General features: G+C 40.8%; 1 protein-coding gene across 3 annotated transcripts in view; it reads right to left on the reverse strand.

Annotated features, from left to right (window-relative positions):
• Positions 1-19,968, reverse strand: part of CHD6 (chromodomain helicase DNA binding protein 6) — a 108,213-nt gene that overhangs the window by 71,004 nt on the left and 17,241 nt on the right. For 2 of the 3 annotated variants that reach the window (XM_073683734.1, XM_073683731.1), the window contains exons 2-5: positions 14,571-14,621; positions 10,516-10,997; positions 5,171-5,318; positions 2,678-2,827 (exon numbers count right to left, since the gene is read on the reverse strand). In XM_073683734.1, the coding sequence (XP_073539835.1) occupies positions 2,678-2,827; positions 5,171-5,318; positions 10,516-10,997; positions 14,571-14,603 (813 nt within the window). In that variant the 5' untranslated portion in view covers positions 14,604-14,621. The remainder of the gene's footprint in view (positions 1-2,677; positions 2,828-5,170; positions 5,319-10,515; positions 10,998-14,570; positions 14,622-19,968) is intronic. The other variant, XM_073683732.1, reaches the window with a different exon arrangement.

A 19,968-nucleotide genomic window follows, 5' to 3' on the forward strand; every position in this document is an offset into this window, starting at 1 on the left:
TAACAGGCCAGCAGTAAGGTGCTCTGCGCTGCAATAGTGTGAAAAAGGAATCTTCTGCCTTAAAAGGCAGAAGTGACTCACCAGCTGGCCGCGGTGACTGCTCTTCCTTAAGCCACAGTGCTCGGTGTCTGGTGTAGAGAGCGGGGAGCAGGGAGCAGGAGGTTGCACGAAGTAATGGCCGGAAGAAGAAGAGGGGGCTGGGTCAGCTCCAGCGCGCTTTCCTGGCGCTTCCTGTCTGAGGCTATGATGACAGGCAGCAGAGAGGCGCGAAGCCACGCCCCCCGCCGCCGCATACTAACAGAGCCCGCGCTCCTCCGTCCCTGCTCCCCTGCCAGCAGAGAATTACACAAACGCCTGCAGCGGTGATATCCTGCAAGAACAAATCAGCAGTCACCACTTGAAACAGTAACAGCGGCTGCTGCCGCAGCCGCTGAAGCTCTCAAACCATGAGAGCACTTACCCAGCTGAGCGCCACAGGGACCCCCAGGGATGTGTGGCGCCATGGCCCTTTGCTCCCCCCACGGCGGAGCGCGCAGGGACCCCACAGAAGCGGTGTGCGTCTCCGCCAGGGAGCGCCCTGTATCCCCAGGAGCCGGCAGGCTTCTGTGGGGACCTCCTTAGGGGGTAAGCAGATCTGCCAGGGGAGGGTCAGGGGTTCCAGCAGCGCCGAGACCACCTGAGACCTCTAGACCACGGGGGGTCCAGGTCTCCGGAAATGATAAAACAAAAATTTCTCCTGAGGAGCTGCAAAGGCAGCGACTATCCTCTGCGACCTCAAATTTTAGACTGAATGACATGGGAGTAGGAGGAGCCTAAGCTGGAGGGGCCGGTCGTCACTTTTCCTAATCTGAGGTGAACTATCCTGTGGGGCTCCGCCTACCCACTAGTAATGGATCTGTGTCTCCCTTCCTTCCCTTCTGCAGCTGAAATCAGGTGATTGTCTTGACCATTGAAAGAGGCGAACATTTTTCTTTGCTAACCAATTTTTTACTAAATGGGATGTGTGCTTAGGATCATTGTCTTGCTGGAATTTCCATCCGCTGCCTACTTTGGATTTACCATGTAGCAGCATTACATTCTCCAGTATATCCTTGTACATGGTAGCATTCATATTTCCATCAATTCTATGCAGAGGGCCAATGGCAGATGCAGAAAAGCAGCCCCAAACCATGACATTGCCACCACCATGTTTCACTGTAGGTGTGCGGCACCTTACATCATTAAGTTTTCCAATTGGGTGGTATATATAGTGCTTGCCATCACTACTAAACAGATTGAACTTGGATTCTTTCAACCATAACACCTTTGGCTATGTTCTTTGGCAAGCTGAAGTCGGAACTTCTGGTTCTTTGCAGAGATGAAAGGCTTCTTGACTGGAACTCGTGCATTCAACCCTACTGCTCTTAGCCGTTGCCCCACAGTTTGGCGTCATTTGGACTTTGACCCCATATTCTTTGCTAATTTCGTGCGAAATCTGTGCATCACTTTTATTGACATCAGATACCGACTTTTTCTTAAGAATGTGATCAACTCAGGAGTAAGTTTTTCATAGTAGTCCACTTCTAGGTTTGTCAGCTGTTCCATAATTTTCTTTTTCTTTCTTTAATATACGTGACACTTGACTCTGAGAACAGTTGAATTCCATATCTACCTCTTTTTGGCTTTTGCCTGATTTCACTCTCAGAATAATAAGCTTCCTGACATCTGGGGATAAGTTTGGCTTTGTTTTTGCCATGTTTCAACCTAAAAAAACACACACATAAAAAAAAGAATTTTAGGCAAAATTCGACTACCGTTGACAAAATATGCAAAACATTTGGCCCAGCAAATGTTGAAAACTAACATATAACGGGATAAAACAAATGGCAAACACAATTTTCGTCCTTATAGCTGACAATCATTTGCTTCCGGTTTACTAAAATCACCAGGAAAATGGCATCACAACAACCAGACACAAGTAATCAAACTTTTTAAAAAAAATGCAAAACTTTTGGCCGCCACTGTAAATGCCTAGTATATTCCTGAGATTTAAAGCACACCTGTCAGCAGGATTGTCAGTAAACTACATACACTGTCAGGTGGGTGACATTACACAGATTAAAATGATACCTTGGTTGATGAAATCTTTACTTCTAGTTTGGAGATAATTATATGCCCGTGCTTTGGGGCGGCCTGTGGGTAGGGCTCTATCTGGTGCTCTGCTTACATATTCATCTGTATGCTCTTATGACAGCTCACTGTGCCTTCACTGACTTGCCTTCTACTTTACCTAGCCCCACACTACTAGATGCATTATGTAAAATAGGAGGCAGGTCAGTGAAGATACAGTGAGCTGTCATAAGAGCATACAGATTTATAAGTAAGCAGAGCACCAGATAGAGCACCCTCCACAGCATGAGCAGATCATTATCTCCAAACTGAAAGTAAAGATTTCATCGACCAAGGTATCATTTTAATCAGTGTAATGTCGACCACGTGACAGTGTATGTAGTTTACCAAGCACAATCCTGCTGACAGGTGCGCTTTAAGCAAGAAAAATCATCTCTGTCCTTTCATTTCTTGTCTAAATGGGTATCTGAAATCACAGCATTAGTTCCAGTATAAAGTCTATTATTATTATCACGCAAATACAGAACACCATACAGATTCTAGGATATACACAAGATAGCCTTCTGACCTCGGCTTGCCATGCCAGCGTTGATGCAGATAGTGCAGACGCTCTCCCGGCTCCCAACACAGCGATAGTTTCTCCATCATCATCAACCACTTTGAAATCAAGATCTTCATTGTACTTCCTTCGTTTCACCTGACGACCCGACCTCCTCTTCTAAGTAGAAGGGAGATTGTTATTTTATATGAAACCATAAGAAAAACACTTAATTTCACAGTGAGAAAAAGTATAAAAACAATAAACAATAGAAAAATAAGTGATATATTTTGAAATTAATCCTTTACTCTGTCATAAAGGAATTATTAGATAACAACCAATATGATAAACAATGTCTTGTACCTCAAGAGTATGGAAAACTTTGCATTTTCTTAGTGACTTTAAAGTATGCAAAATTTCAAGCATTATAGGACTATATTACGGGAGTACATATCAATACAGTATACACAAGTTCACGCATATACGGTACAAAAGAGTTTCCCAAACTCCAGCCCTCACGGCCCCCAACACATCATATTTTCAGGATTCCTTAGTATTGTACAGATGAGAGAACCTGTGGAAATTTCTGATGCCTTTATAACTCCATCACCTATGCACGTCTAAGGAAATCCTGAAAACATGATCTGTTGGGGCAGTGGGGGGGCGTGAAGACTGGAGTTTTCAGGAACATTGATATGTAGGTTTAAAATTCAATTTCAACATTCTCAAACACATACAAATACGTAGACGGAAACTCAAATCACCAACATATAAAAGAAACAATACACGAGAATGTTGACTGATGACAAACTATTGTGAAATTGGAAATGCGACCTGTCATTACTGTCAATAATCAATATATTTATGACATTCCTCTGTGTACAAATCCAGATTTGCTGAATGTCTGTTGCATCTTTTCAGTTACAGTGACATAACTTCAAACACTGAAAACGCCAAGTATGAACCAAGTATATGGTTTTCACACACAGTTACAAAATGTACTTTTTAAAGAGCAGCAATTCATAGAACAGTTTTAGTTATTTAAAAAAAAAATAAAGCATTTCAGTCCGAAACAAGGGACATTCCTTTAATTAGCAGGATGGAATTTTTTTTCCCACCATTCAGCTTGAAAGCCACAAAGAAACTGATGCATTGATATATAGCTGTCCTAATGTGGCAGATGATAAACCAGTCAAAGTCGATTTAATCAACTTTTTTTCAGAGCATTATGAGACTTGTGGGTTGGTGCATTATCCTGCAAAAATTAGACACCTTTGGAAAGTTTTTGCTAAAGGTCCAACCTTTACCTGACCATTATCTACCAATGTCCTTTTTTTGGGACGCCTAATTTTTTGCTTCTAGCAACTAAGATTTTCCAATTAGGTCCAAAAAAAAAAAGAAGAAAATTGCTAATTTGGCAAGTAATGTGTTAAAGAGGTTGTCCACTACTTTTACACTGATGGCCTATCCTTACGATAGGCCATCCCTTTAGAAGGAAGCTGACAGCGGATACATACTGCGCGAACCACAGGTAGCAGGTATCTGACACTGGCTTTATGATCTCAGCCATGTAGGTTTGACTCAAACTCTGCGGCGTTTCAAAGAAAAACATACGCTAAAGTCAGACCTAAAAATGTTACCTTCACAAGCGCCCCCAAGATAGAGATAAAGTGGTTGCCAGAAAAGAAGCTGTGAATAGATATGCAGATCTTGTGTGCAAATCTGCGTGTGAAGGCCAAAAGATTAGAATAAAAAGAGAATCTATCGTGCTACTTTCTAGGGGTAAATAGGGAAAATATACAAGTAAAAAAAAAACCTAGTGATACTCTCCAAAACAAATGCGATACCTACTTCCTCCTTTCATGTGCGCATATGCAACCGTGCTGCAGGCTGCACAGGACGTGTTGTGAAATTATGATCTTATGCTGTTAATAATCATTGTGTACTTTTAATACATTTGTTTTGGAGAGTATCACTAGGTTTGTTTTTTTTACTTGTATATTTTCCCTATTTACCCCTAGAAAGTAGCACGATAGATTCTCTTTTCATAATCTAAAGTCAGCTGGGGACCTTCTCTCTGCCCGCTGCCACTGACTCACTGGTTTCTCCCTATACACGCACACAGGGAGAGACCTGGCACTCCAGGTAAGTGGGCAGGGAGAAGCCACTGGGCACCTGCCTGTCCAACTAGTTTTCTATGCGGCTTGGTCCCTGCTTGGTCTCGTACATGCTACCGGATAAATGAGCTGTTCAGCTGCTAAGATTCCCTTTAACTTTTCTTAATCACAATTTTAAAATGACATACCCTTTTCTGCAAAAACTTGGAATGTGCACTTTTGTCTGCTAGAAATATTCAAGGTCAATGATTTATCAATACCTCCTCATATGTGCAAAATAAGCATGAAATCCTACATGTGTGAACATACACTAAATGTACCCTCATGAAGCAGGGACTGTCATATAACGAGTACATTTGCAGACGAGCAGCGGGTGTACTTGGAGAGAACAGCAATATCCACATACCTGACTGTCAAGAGACTCTGTTGACTCCTCGGTGCTCTGAGATCCAGAGTTTAACATAGAGAACTCTCCCTCCAAGCTATCTTCACATAATTCTGCTTTCCTCTTCCCTTTCTTCTTTTTCTCCACTGGGGTTGGTCCCTGTTCTTTGCTGTACAGAGATAAACAAGACTTATTCATTACTGTCGTATAGGAAATGTATACGATACAGTCCCAGGTCTGACATCATATGACTCTTAGAGGACGTCTGTCTGCCTGCTCAGCTTATTAACACCGTAATTAAACGCTACAAAAGAATACACATATACCACCATAAAGAGGTGAAAGTTTAACTCACATTAAAGAGCACAAGTAAAATAATGGTCTTGCAAATTTGCTTTTACAATAGATATTGTGAAAAAAAAATCTTATCCCTTTTCAGTTGCACAGTTTTGCAATAGGCCTCTAGGTTCCTTGTAGTTCTCCGTACTCAGACATGGTTTTGTACAGGCAAGTCATGTAATTTCCTGCCTTACGGTTAAGATTTATGACAATCTATCACACAAAGCGTCAAGACATATGGTCAGTGTCTAGACACAGATACTCCCCATGCAATCTCACATCAGATTTCCTCCTGGTGTATATGTATTCCAATGATGACAATGGAGGAAAAAGTTTCCATAAATTCACATACATATCACATATGGCCAATAGCCTCTACTCAGGGGTCTGGGTGAGCTCTAAATATACATTATTATCCAAGCATGAAGTTATACACCTATAATATTAAAACTGATGAAAACAGGTGCAATGAAAACATGACATTTTCAAATATCTGTATAGTAGGCAGCCAGTGAACAGTTGGTTCTTGAATTGATGTGGAAAAAGTGACCAAGCGTAAGAGTCTGAGCGACCTTGACAAACACCAAATTATAGCTAGACAACTGGGTCAGAGCATCTCTAAAATAGCAGGACTTGTGATGTGTTCTCAGTTGTGAACTAACAAAAGTGGTCTGAGAAAAGACTACCGGTGAACCAACGACAGAGTTATGGTGAGCTAAGGCTAACCAGTCCGGTCTGATCCAACACAACAGCTCCTGCACCAAATGATAGAAAAAAAAAAAAAGTGTTGATTCATCAAAGCTTTTACGCCAGAAATCTTTGAAAAAATATAATTTTTTTACATAACGTGAAGCTGTGCAAAAAGGTTAGAACTTTTGGGGTCGCCAGTATCAAGCAGCTCCACCATAATGGGCGGATCGAGGATGGGCAGGGGTAGGACAGGTGTCATTATGCCTGCCCTTCAAATTCAGCACATGTGCCACCTCTTTGTTTATGGCAAAAATGCTACCCCCATGGAGGCACTACCCCACAACTTACAGGACTGAAAGAATCTGGTGCTAGGTACCCCCGGACATGTTTTGCAACTGAATCACTTTCACCTTGTTCTTCAGAATTGCAACGGATGTGTATCAACCATAAAAAATACCAAAAGCTTTATTAAATATACAAAAAGGCATACACAAATATTGCTCACCAATCATGTATCAATCATGCATTGGTACCAGAGTCTCTGTTCTAATTGATTTTGTATTGATACTGATTACTGAGATATATTTGTGTATGATTTTTTTGTATATTTAATAAAGCTTTTGGTATTTTTTATGGACTCTGACTCAATGTCTTTAGTATTCATTCAGTTAAAGGAGTGTCCATGTAGATATACTGAGTAGGCCTTGTAACGAAGGCAGTGAGTCTTCTATATACTTATTCTATTAAATATGCTTTCTGTTTTGAAGATACTGTTTATTGATGTGTATTGTTGATCATGGTCATGTTGGAAAAGTGCCTGTCTACCAAGGTAAAGGAGTGATGGGAGCATGGTCTCAATCTTGATACCATTCATGATACCATCAACGAAATGTAGCCCCAAATAAGGACACTGCCACCACCATGTTTTACTGTACGCATCATGCATTTTTCTAGAGGCCTACAGTGAAACATGGTGGTGGCAGCGCCCTTAAGTGGGGCCACAAGAGTGCTGCTGGTGTCGGGGAGCTACATTTCATTGATGGTATCACAAATTCAAGATAGAAAGCTGCTACCATCAGTCCGTGCCCTTGGTAGACATGCACTTTTCCAACACGTCAATGATCAAAAACACATATCTATTGCATTTCTCAAGAAAAACAGGGTGAAATTTATTCAGGTGGCCAAGTAGGTCTCCTGATCTGAACCCAACCGAAACACCTATGGGGATTTCTGAAGAGACAAGTTGAACATCACTCTCCATACAGACTCTAAAAGATGTAGTTCTTGAATAATGAAAAAAAGAGAGATGTTGTAATGTCATCAACTTATTCATTCCATGCCTAGAAGACTTGGTGCTCGCCATAAAAATCACAGGGGGTCATACAAAATACAGGATGTAATAGTTTTTGATGTGGGTTATATTTATTTTTGCATCAACTAATTTGAGTAAAACTGAAGATTTTGTGATGAAAGTTATATTATTAACCTTACTGTTATGTTATGGGTTAACAAAAATGTTATATGAAACTTGGTCATCAAAATGTTGGAAATTGTTCTTGTATTTAGTGAGATATTGATTAAAATCTTACTTTTCAAAGACGGTGTACTCATTAACTCACACTGGAATAAACCTTTAAAAATGTCAGATGGAAGTAAATAGCAATGAAGTCCAGAGATGTCAAAGCATCCACCAAAGGACGACAATACTTCAAAATCAAAAACTTGACTATACAGAATTGTATAGGACCTGTTATAAAAGACCGTGAAGATGCTCATCCATGTTCTAAAATCATCGCTCTATCATCTTTGTTAACGCATATTCCTTCCCATTTCTATTAAAAAAGTATCCCAATTTATTATACAGTGTCTTGCAAAAGTATTCTCCCCCCTGGCATTTTTTTGTGTTTTGCTACATCCCAACCTGGAATTTCACTGTTTTTCTTTTGAGGGTTTTCATCAGTTCATGTGCAGAACATGCCTACAACTGTGAACATTTTGTTTTCTTTTTATTGTGAAGCAAACAACAAATAGACAAATAGGACAAAATAACTGAAAACTTCAGTGTGCATAACTATTCACCCTCCCTTACGTCAGCACTCTGTAGAGCTTCCCTTTGTGGGTATTACAGCTGCAAGTAGCTTTGGATAAGTCTCTAGGAGCTTTCCACATCTTGCCATTGGGATTTTTGCCCATTCCTCAAGGCAAAACTGCTCCAGCTCCTTCAAGTTAGATGGTTTCCTCTGGTGAACAGCAATCTTCAAGTCTGACCAAAGATTCTCAATTGGATTAAGGTCTGGGCTTTGACTAGGCCATTCAAACATTTACACGCTTCCCCTTAAACCACTCCAGTGTTGCTTTAGCAGTATGCTTTGGGTCATTGCCTTGTTGGAAGGTGAACCTCCATCCCAGTGTCAAATCACTGACAGACTGAAACAGGTTTTGCTCAAGAATATCCTCACAGCATGATGCTGCCACCACCATGTTTCACTGTTGGTATGGTGTTCTTGGGGTGAGGAGCTGTGCTTGTTTGGAGCCAAACATAGCATTTAGCCCGGTGGCCAAAAAGTTAAATTTTGGTCTCATCTGACCACAGCACCTTCCTCCATACATTTGGGGTGTCTCCCTCATGTCTTTTTGGCAAACTCAAAACAAGCCTTACAATTTGTGCAAGTAAAGACTTTTTTTTCTGTCCACTCTTCCATAAAGGCCACCTCTATGTAGTGTACAACTTCTTGATGTCGTATGGACAGATACTCCAATCTCTGCTCGGGAACTCTGCAGCTCCTTCACGGTTACCTTTGGTCTCTGTGCTGCCTTTCTGATTAATGCCCTCCTTGCCCGGGCTGAGAGTTTTGCTGAGCAGCTCTCTCTCGGCAGGTTTGTTGTGGAACCATGTTTTTTCCATTTCATGATAATCAAATTGATTGTGCTCCATGGGATCATCAGAGATTGGGATATTTTTTTTATTTATTTATTTTTATAACCCAACCCTGACTTGTAATTCTCAACAATTTTTTTTGTCCCTGACTTGTTTTGAGATTTCCTTGGTCTTCATGGTGTTGTTTGGTTAGTGGTGCCTCTTTCTTAAAGGGAATATGTCACCCCCCTGGGACCTATCAGACCTCTAATATGAGCATACAGGTGATAGAAATGTGAATCTATACTTACCTGTCTGACTTATATATTAGAGGTGTACTTGCTTTGTAATAGCTTTTTTATTAAATCAGCTTTGGCAAGCTTCGCGTCCAGGGAACTCGAAGAAATCCCCGCCTGTTAGCTTCATTTCCATACCCCCCCAACACCCTCCCCTGCAAATCACAGGGCCCTGTGACATGCAGTTCCTGGCCGGATCCTGCACCTGCGCAATTTACCCTGTACAGAAGGCGCTCTTCTTGCTGCAGTCTGCATAGCCTTGTGCACAGGCGCCGGGAAGGCATTCCCTTAATGGTGTTGCAGCCTCTGTGGCCTTTCAGAAAAGGTGTGTGTATACTGACAGACCATGTGACACTTAAGAATGCAAACAGGTGGACTTCCTTTCCCGGAGCAAGTGACTTATGAAGGTAATTGCTTGCACCAGAAATTTTTAGGGGCTTCATAGCACAAGGGGTGAATACATATGCACATGCCAATTTTTACAAGGGGTGAATACATATGCACATGCCAATTTTTAGTTATTTGATCCCATACATTTAATTTATGCCTATATTTTTCTCACTTCACGAACTTAAAACTATTTAGTGCTGATGCATCACAAACAAATCGGATTACAAAAATATTTAAACACAGGTTGTAATGTAACAAAATAGGCAAAAATCCAAGGAAGGGGAATACTTTCGCAAGCCACTGTATGTAGGCATGAATCACAAACCAGGCAAACTTATTATAATAATGAGTGGATGGCTTCTTGTGGGCTTTGTAAAATTTTAATAGATTACTCCACATTTAGTATAGAGATGCCTGCTGATTAAGAGGGTACTATGTAAAGATTTTCCCAACAGAACAAGTTGGGGACTTAGTGTATTTGTAAGGGACAGAATATCTCCATAATCATCTGCATTGGAAAATGTCCTTTTCTCTTTTCTTTCCAGAAAAAAAAAATAAAAAAGTTTTCCTAATTGCAACCAAACCACAAATGTTAAGGAACATAATCTCCAAAAATTTTAGAAACCATGGCTACATTTTCTCTTTAGGCAAACAGAAGTGTGTAGACCAAGCACTAGTAACCGCATGCAATTTGTAAATCATCCTGCCATTACATATTCAGTATAATTACAGTAGTAAATCAAAAAATGTCACACACTCGAAGCTTAGAAAACATTAGTAAGTAATAAGCCCACCTTGTTTTCTTAGATTTGGGTTTAGGAACTGTGTCTGAATTAGCTTTCTTCTCTTTCGGAGGTTTTGGCTCCTTTGGCTTTCTAGATTTTTTCGGTTCCTTGGGGTTCTTAGGTTGTCTGGGTTCCTTGGCCTCTTTTACTTTCTTAGTTTCTTTGACTTTCTCTTTCTTGGGTTCCTTCTTTTTCTTTGGTTTAGTCTCCTTTTCTTCTCCTTGCTCCTTTTTTTTCCGTTTTTTCTTCACACCTGTCCCACCCCCTCCACTGTCCTCCATCCCATTAAGATTAGTCACTGAACTAAGTTCACAGGTCTCCTCTCCAGGGTATAGTTCATTCTCTGAAAGGAGTTGAGGTGGGGTGTCCAAAAGAGTCACAGGGTGGAAATCTTCAAGGCTAGATTCAGAAAATGGGGCAAGTACCTGGCGCTCACAGGATATTGAGGCACTGGACATTGGTGAATAGCTAAGTGCTTTCAGGTTCGGTAGCTGATGAAAAGGATAGAAACAGAACACATTTAAAGGGAATGGGTCATCAGATAATAGCCTAATGTTTGAATCAAGTTTCTAAGTTTCTAATGTAAAAAAAATAACTTCAGTGATATTTTCCATATTCACGATCTTTATTAAAAAATTCTCACTCTAGCCACTGAGCCTAAAATTAGGAGGATACATTATTTTCTGTAGAAATCACTTTCAGCAGTCATCTCAGACAGGATAGCAATGAAATGCAAACACTATATACAATACATGACACAGAATCCGCCAAACACATTAGCTGATGGTCACAGCTCACCTCCTCCCCATCCCTGCACAATGACCTATGCACAGATCACAAAGCATGCCTAGAATAATCTTCTGAAGAAGTTAATGAGTCAGATCCTGTATTGGAGAAAGAGGCAGGCACACCAAAAACACTAAACCAGGAGTGCTAAGCCAGCATGTATACAAAGCAGCCTATGAAATACCAAAGGAAACGATAAATTCCAACCAGAAATGCATCTTAAGAATGAGATAAATTATGGTAATCTTTATTAAATAACACAAAAAACATGGTACCATTAAAACAATTACATAAATACAGAAAGCAGTGTATTGCTACTCCTTCCTCGTCCAAAATAGAAGATCAGGGGAATGCCTGCACCATAACTCAAAAGTGTGAACCCCAACCATGGTCTAGCCCAAATGGACCATGCAAATGTTACATATTTGAGCCAATAGAAGAATAAATTACATTTTACATCAGAGAGGATAAGATCAAATGTACAATCTCCAAAGAAATAATATAGCTTCAAACCCAAAATGTTTACGGGTTTCTGAACAGAAAAAGAAAGAAGCAGTGATTACACCTTTTGCATATCACTTTATCCACCAGCTTTGTACTTGTAGGTTCTCATCCTTCAGTCCTCCTTCCCTCTCCATCCTGACTCATACCGGTGAACAAATGGACACCTTTTAGGTTTGATGCCAAATTATTTTATTTAAATTGTACATTTAATCTTATCTGCTTATTTCAAGTTTATTCTCTTAGGAGCTCAAATATGTGACATTTGCAGGGTCCAGTTATTTTGGATCCTGGCACAATAAACCCTAATATCTGAGGTCTAGTACAGCCATCCCACTAGTCTACCATTTAGGATGGAGACGGAGTAGTAATACATTATTTTATGTATGCTTTTAATGCTGACATGTTCTGATAATGTGTTTTTTGTGGTATTTAATAAAGCTTACTACAATTTATCTTATTCTGTAGATGCATTCCTGGTTCGCATACATCTTTTTCTTTAGTATGTCAACGAGTCGGACCCTGACTGTTGCTCTCTACAGTGCATTTAAGTGCAGTAAAACATCTTTGTAAATCCTATTAACTTAAACTATGGCACGTTGTCTGCCCCCATAATCATGTACAGAAAATAATTTTAAAAATCTACAATTAAATAAAAAGATTATTAAAAATAGGAATATTCATCACAAGCTGTTTTTAATGGTTAAAAAATAATTTAGGTAATATGATGGAAGGAGAATTTTGCATAAGGGACTTTATATAGAAACCAAACCTTGTTAAATTACTGGCTAGCTTTAATAACAAAAGCATTGCGGTTCGGATTTTCCAGCAATATCAAACAACTTACACAATCAACATAAATCAACTCACTGTACCAAGAGAAAAACGATAAAAAAAACAACTATACACCGGTGTAGGTTTCCCATTCCCTTCGAAAACTCTGTTTGAAAAAACAGAAATTTGGATCATCAAACCTAATGCTTCACCATGTGACTGCTGAAGGCAATTTACCACGCATAATTATGCAGGACAACACACAGAGAGTGGGTAAGTTTGGGTATTTCCATGTACCCATTTACACTAACAGTCGAAGGCACACAGAAAATGGGGTCTCCATACCTTGATGAACAAGAGCAGAGAGTGGATTAGCAGCACTCTGAGACTTGGGCCAACCACATATTAAATGAGCCTTTTGAATGAATGGCCATCCATGTAATATATCCCTTGTAATACAGCACGTTGTAATCACAGCATTCAGTTCTTGTTATAACCATGATTGACTTCAATAAAGACGGCCGTGTCTAAACAGAACATTTTCTGCATCGTAGTCAATGAGGAGGGGTGCCACTGTGAATCAGGAAATGTCAACCAGAGGACCCTGATAAATGAAGTCCAAAAGTGCGACCTGCATCTCTTTATGGCAAATCGTGGGAACATCCCATAAGGCCACATTCACACGTTCAGCATTTGGTCAGTTTTTTACATCAGTATTTGTAAGCCAAAACCAGGAGTGGGTGATAAACACAGAAGTGGTGACGTGTTTCTATTATACTTTTCCTCTGATTGTTCCACTCCTGGTTTTGGCTTACAAATACTGATGTAAAATACTGACCAAATAATCAAGTGTGAACGTGGCCTAGATGTAAATAATGGAAATGACTGTTTCAGCTATATTTGCTAACCGCCCACTTTCAGGATATTAGGCTATCCTCTTCACCTCACTGATGACCTTCCTATCTTTATTCACTGGCCCTTTTGACCAGGGCTGTGGAGTCAGAGTTGTGGTCGGAATAAAATGGACCGACTCTGACTCCTAAAGTATATAATAAATTGGGTACAGTAGCTCAATGCAGTTTGTGGGGAATATTTTTTTCATAAGAATTTGGGAAAGTTAAGTTATGAAATGTCCTATAAATGTCAGTCCTATTCCTGATCTAAGGGTCTAGACTTTTAGCGGAGATGAATCTGTGCTACAGTAAATTTATCTCTTAAACATGAGCCATGTATGAGGGAGTCGGTGTCATGGAAATTGAGGAGTCGGAGGTTTGGCTTACCGACTCCACAGCCCTGCTTTTGACACACAGGATGAGACTACTCATCAAATCAATGGCCGCAGTGTTGACTCCCACCAGTGATTGGGTGAAGCAATTATGTTCCATGTCAGGAGAATAGTGCAACAAGCACGCAGGGCTGTGGAGTTGGAGTCGGTGCCAGTATAAAATGGACCAACTCCGACAATATATAATAAATTGGGTACAGTAGTTCAATGCAGTTTGTGGGGAATATTTTTTTAATAAGAATTTGGGAAAGTTATGAAATGTCCTATAAATATCTGTCCTATTCCTGATCTAAGGGTCTAGACTTTTAGCTGAGAAAAATGTGTCCTACCGTAAATTGATCACTTAAACATGAGCCATGTATGAGGGAGTCTGAGTCATGGAAATTGAGGAGTCGGAGTCGAAGGTTTGGCTTATCGACTCCACAGCCCTGACAAGCAGTAGAGAAAAATGCAGGACCGGGTAGTGTTGGAACACAAATAATGTGTGACAGATGTACGGCTTCTTTTATTTATTTTTTTAACCTATTTTGAGCCTTAAAGAAAAAAAAAATAGTAGTAAACAATTTGTTAAAATAATTAACTAAGCTAACTATGTTCTGTCTCTTGATTTTCACTGATCAAGATTCCCGGCTATCCAACAATTCTGTACCCACAACATCTGAATATGTATTTATAATAAACAATTAATGTGTAATCATAGAAAAAGATGATTACCAACCTGTTGCTCTGGTTTCTGTATTTTCATGATCATAAATTAAAGGTTTCACATCTAGAATACAAACAAGATTGCGGTTTTAACATTTGAACCAACATCAGTAATTTGCCTGACTTAAAAAAATACGTAAATCAAATGAAAAAAATATATGATCACAGCTTGCCATTATGTTCCACGTGAATACATTCCTATATACTAGTATAAATAATCCAGTGTCTTAACCAGGGCATAAACAGAAGATTTTAACCAAACCTTTGACATTACACTAATTGGGCACCCAGTTGTATCCTACAGCCATATGTAGACCAAACACCACATGCTATAGGGAGATTCCTTTTATAAAATTCAACCCCCATTAGTTGGATTTATACTACAGTGTCTCTGACCAGTCATGTAAGGATGCATTTAGACAGTCCGATCATGGCTGTTAAAAGACCTCCGGCTGCACTTCCACGTGCACAGACAGATCCTGAACACAACTATCATGTACGCACAGAGCGGCATTGTTCTCGGCAGCAAATGTCCTGATTAAGCAGGAAAAGGTGCTGCCGAGAACTAGGATTTCTCAGCAAGCTTAAAAATCATCCCCTCTCCCCCATGTACAAGTGTTGTGAAATATTAGGAATACAGGTAAAAAAAAAAAACAACAACAATTGGTGGAGAAAGGTTGAACTTGATGGACCTAGCTCTTTTTTCAACCTCTGTAACAACACTACAGATCAACAATAGAGGAAAAATTCTGAAAGAAATTAACAGACAGAAGGAGAGAAGAACTATGGACCAAGGATCCATGCATTAATAAAAGTTCTTATAAAAGTTTCATTAGAAAGTTTTTCAAATATGAGGACACCCAATACCATCCTTTTCTGTGCTCACTGTACTTACATAGCACCCCTCAGAAAAAGTTAGCGCTGGTCACCACGGCCCTAGCTTCCATTCCTCATAAAGAGGCAATGCGTAAAAAGTACACTGTGACGTATGCCGATAATGTCTGTAAAGCGCTGTGGAATTAATGGCGTTATGTAAATGAGTAAAATAAAATAAATACGTTTTCTTTTTGCGGTGGCTCTCTTTATAGGAAATGCAGCCTGCAGCACTTTCCTATATAGTAAATCAATCAGTATGCAGATGTATACCTGCTAGAGACCAAAAAATACACTTTTGACCACATCCAGTGAATTGGGTTTTAGGAGAACATGAAAAGGGTATGTCCAGGCTAAAATGCAAAAGTCTAGTCGACCAAATAGTGTACATGCAATGCGCACATTATAACAATTCCCCTGTATTTCTATTAGGATGGGAGGTCACATGACCGCTTAAACTGCATAGGGAAAAGAGGAAAGTCGTGACAGTGTGTACATCACATATTGTCTGGACTCAGAAGTTAAATGCAGCTTGGACAATCCCTTTAATTAGTCAGGAAAAGCTCCCACAGTATACTGTAAGTTAAAGGAGTTGTCCAGTACTTTTTTCAAATTGCATGTGCCCATAAGTGTTTGTAATTAGCATGTGCCCATAAGTGTTTTGTAATTACCTTTAGTTGTATGTATTGCCTGCGAGCGGCGCTATCCTTGGCGGCTCACAGGCATCACGTGACCCCGGCTGCAGCCGGCTCTGACATCCGCTGATGTCACGTCAAGTTCCGGATACAGCCGGGCGAAACTCAGTGCTGCGCTCCACGGTGAGTGATGGGCTGTGGTTGGGGTTACCCCCTGCGTCACACCCACCATCCACCACACGCTTTCCCTCTCCTCATTCATTGGGGGTGGGGCGCGGTGGATGCTGGGTGTGATGCATGGGGTAAGCCCGCCCATAACCCTGCATCCATCGTGGGGACCGCATCACTGATGTCACACCTCACTTCACGTGATATCAGCGGAAGAAAAAGCTGTCTGCCACCGGTGGTCACGTGATGCCTTAGATGTCTCTTTTAGACATTATTCCATGCCCCATTGTTTAATAAGGCAGGAAGTAAGAAAAGGTGGTGTAGTAAAGCTGGAAAAGGGACGTGGCCCGAAAAATTATTTCAATTATGGAGCAAATTACTGGAGCAAAGGAAGCCAAATTTAAGCAGTGCAAATTTAGACAAAAGATGCACTAAATTTGGCAAATAGCACGAGTCTTTATTCCAAATTTATCACATTTTAAGACTGTCTAAATATGCCACAGAATGGTGCGGTTTTCAAATAAAAAAAAAGGTACTGAACAACCCCTTCAACTGGTCATAGGCATATAATAAAAGTGTGAGTACAGTCACTGAAGGTGCCATATTCAGGATTAACGTTATACCAAAACCACCATGTTTACCAGACCTATCGAACCAAAGCTATATTATAGCTGTTTCACGCAAAGAAGCGGCACCGTTGGGAAGAGAAAAAAAAAACCTGTCCCAAACTACTTCAATGCCACAGTCACTATTTACCTTGGCATCTAAGGGGTTCACACAATTGATATTAGAGTAGTTTCCATGGTAGTAGGACTTCAATGGTGTACTGGTATATAGTACCATCTGTCCATGCCAAAAATGTAACCTATACTGTTATATATAACAGATCAGAAACCTTTATGGACATATTCCTTGCACCATTATTTAAAGATGGTTTTCAGCAGTTTTCCTATTGAGGTTTAGAGAACACAGTGCTTTATTACAGCTTTTTTTATACCCCAGCACCCTACTGAGCCTTGTTACAGGGAACAACAGAGTTCCTAGTATTCACTTATTTCAGCATATAAGTATACTCTATAAGTATATTTTTATACACATAGTTTAACATGAATTTACAGAGATGTGTCTATGTACATTGGCAATTACCAGTCATTTGTTTCTGCTTTGGTGCACTCTCTCAATCCACGACACGCAGGTTGGGGAACCCCATTTATCCTGTCTACGTTCTTCGAGGTGTGTAAAGCATAATTATGTGCCTGTCAGACTCTGCGGCAGCTACAGTCACAGCGTGTGGGTTGTGTTCTGGGCACATGCAACTGCTGTAGGACGCCGAGGTGCAGGGAACCATAAGAAAAGAAAAAAAAAAAAAAAGGAAAACAGTAGTATCAATGAACCAAAGCTAGTGAAATACAAGGAAATACCAGCTTGCTGACTCTTAGGGTATGTGCACACGATGCAGAAATGAAGCAGAAAATTTCTGCATCATTTCTGCATCTCCCTGGCAGAAAAAACGCATGCAGATTGTGCATGCGTTTTTCCTGCAGAATACATGCGGATCCACATGCAGATTCACATGCGTTTCCGCATGCAGATTGACAAGCGCTTTCCAGGCGATCTTAGCATCACCTGGAAAGTGCTTGATAACTAGGTCACACTATATAAATCCATGCAAACAGCATGGATTTATATAGTGTGACCCGAGAGAGTGTATATACTTACCTCCGATGGCCCGCGCTGTCCTGCTCACTCCGTTCTCCCGGCTGCCGGCAACTTTGAATTGAAAGACCTGCCGACGTCAGCGTCACGTGACCCGTCACATGACTCTGACGTTACCGCAGGTCCTACAACTCACTGCAAGTGCCGGGAACCAAGCGTGAGCGCTGCGCGGGCCGACAGAAGGTAAGAATACATTTATTTTTTATTTTATTCTTCTTTTTACAGCTTTTTTAATGGTACCTGGGTGTGGATGAGACTCTCCTCTCCTCTCCTCCACACCCGGGTACCATCCGCACATTAGAACGCACCAATTACGCAAGTACAAATGCTGTCTTGCGGAATTGGCGCGTTCTAATGCAAGTCAATGGCGGCGAAATCGCCGCGTTTCCGCAAAATTAATTGACATGCTGCGGATTTTTGACCGCAGCGTTAACGCTGCGGAAAAATCCGCATCATGGGCACAGCACATGCGGATTTCCATTGGGGAACATTGCTGCCCTTCTACCATGCGTTTTTCATGCGTTTCCGCGGCGTTTACGCAACTGCAAAAACGCCGCGGAAACGCATGAAATACGCATCGTGTGAACACAGCCTTATTTTTCTATGCTACATGGTGCATCCTGATATGAGTTAACAGGAGTAATGCTCGACAACGTATCTGTATGTGACATTTGGGTGCAGAGGTACCGGTGACATCACATAACAGAGAGCTGCGGCACGGCTTCTGCCATACAGACGTTGGCACTGGCTTTCCACCGCTTTCATTAAGCTCAGTATGTTCCCTATACTTCCCTGCAGTGTTTTAATGATCTCTATGGCCCAGAATCCAATAAGCAAACTTCAGCACAGCTAAAGCAACCGAGTCTCAGGAGGAAAGAAGTCATGTGTAGACGGAGGGGGTGAGACAGCATCTCCGTCCTTCAAACACCATATCCCTTGCGAACAGGTCTGAACATTAATCTCCTCCTGGCACAGTCACTTCGCCAGACAGACTTTGGTTTCTGCTGCAATGTGCTCTAGAACGGCTGCCAGGTTTGTAGAGTGGAAGCGCCGCTTCTTTTTTATGCTTGAGGATCTCGCAGGAACCAGGGAGTATAAAAAAAAAACAAAACAATCCAAGCAATATATATAGCAGGGAACGTGTTGTTACATGCTAGGCAAAAAGGATGGGGGCTTGTGCAGCAAATTGAACCTTCTCTGCAATGAATCACTCAGCACAATACACCTGCCTTTAGCTTCAAGGCCTAGCATCCTAGCATCTGCCACATACGTCTGATCGCGGCTCAGCTAGAGCCTTATTTCTCTACATAGAGCACTACGGGGTTCCCCTCACAAAGAGGAGTTTTATTTGATGGCCACATTTATCAGTAGATCTTTGGATATAATTTTAATAACATATATAGCAGAAAAATTTAAGAGGACAAGCCCGTATACAATGGGGAAAATAAGTATTTGATACACTGCCAATTTTGCACGTATTCCCACCTACAAAGAATGGAGAGATCTGTAATTTTTATCGTAGGTAGACTTCACCTGTGAGACAGAATCTAAAAAAAAATCCAGAAAATCACATTGTATGATTTTTACATGATTAATTAGCATTTTATTGCATGAAATAAGTATTTGATACAATAGAAAGACAGAACTTAATATTTGGTACAGAAACTTTGTACCAAAGTACAAAGCTAGGCCACTCCAGGGCCTTGAAATGCTTCTTACAGAGCCACTCCTTAATTGCCATGGTTGTGTGTTTTGGGTCATTGTCATGCTGGAAGACCTAGCCACGACCCATCTTCAATGCTCTTAATGAGGGAAGGCCAAAATCTCACAATACATGACCCCATCTATCCTCTCTTCAATACAGTGCAGTTGTCCTGTCCCCTTTGCAGAAAATCACCCAAAAAGTATGATGTGTTCCCCACCATATTTCACGGTTGTGACAGTGTTCTTGGGGTTGCACTCATCCTCTTCTTCCTCCAAACACGGCGAGTGGAGTTGATACCAAAAAGTTCTATTTTG

This window comes from Phyllobates terribilis, unplaced genomic scaffold (genome assembly GCF_046119375.1).
Source record: "Phyllobates terribilis strain yellow unplaced genomic scaffold, ASM4611937v1 Scaffold_5__5_contigs__length_657084704, whole genome shotgun sequence".
Lineage (NCBI taxonomy): Eukaryota > Metazoa > Chordata > Amphibia > Anura > Dendrobatidae > Phyllobates > Phyllobates terribilis.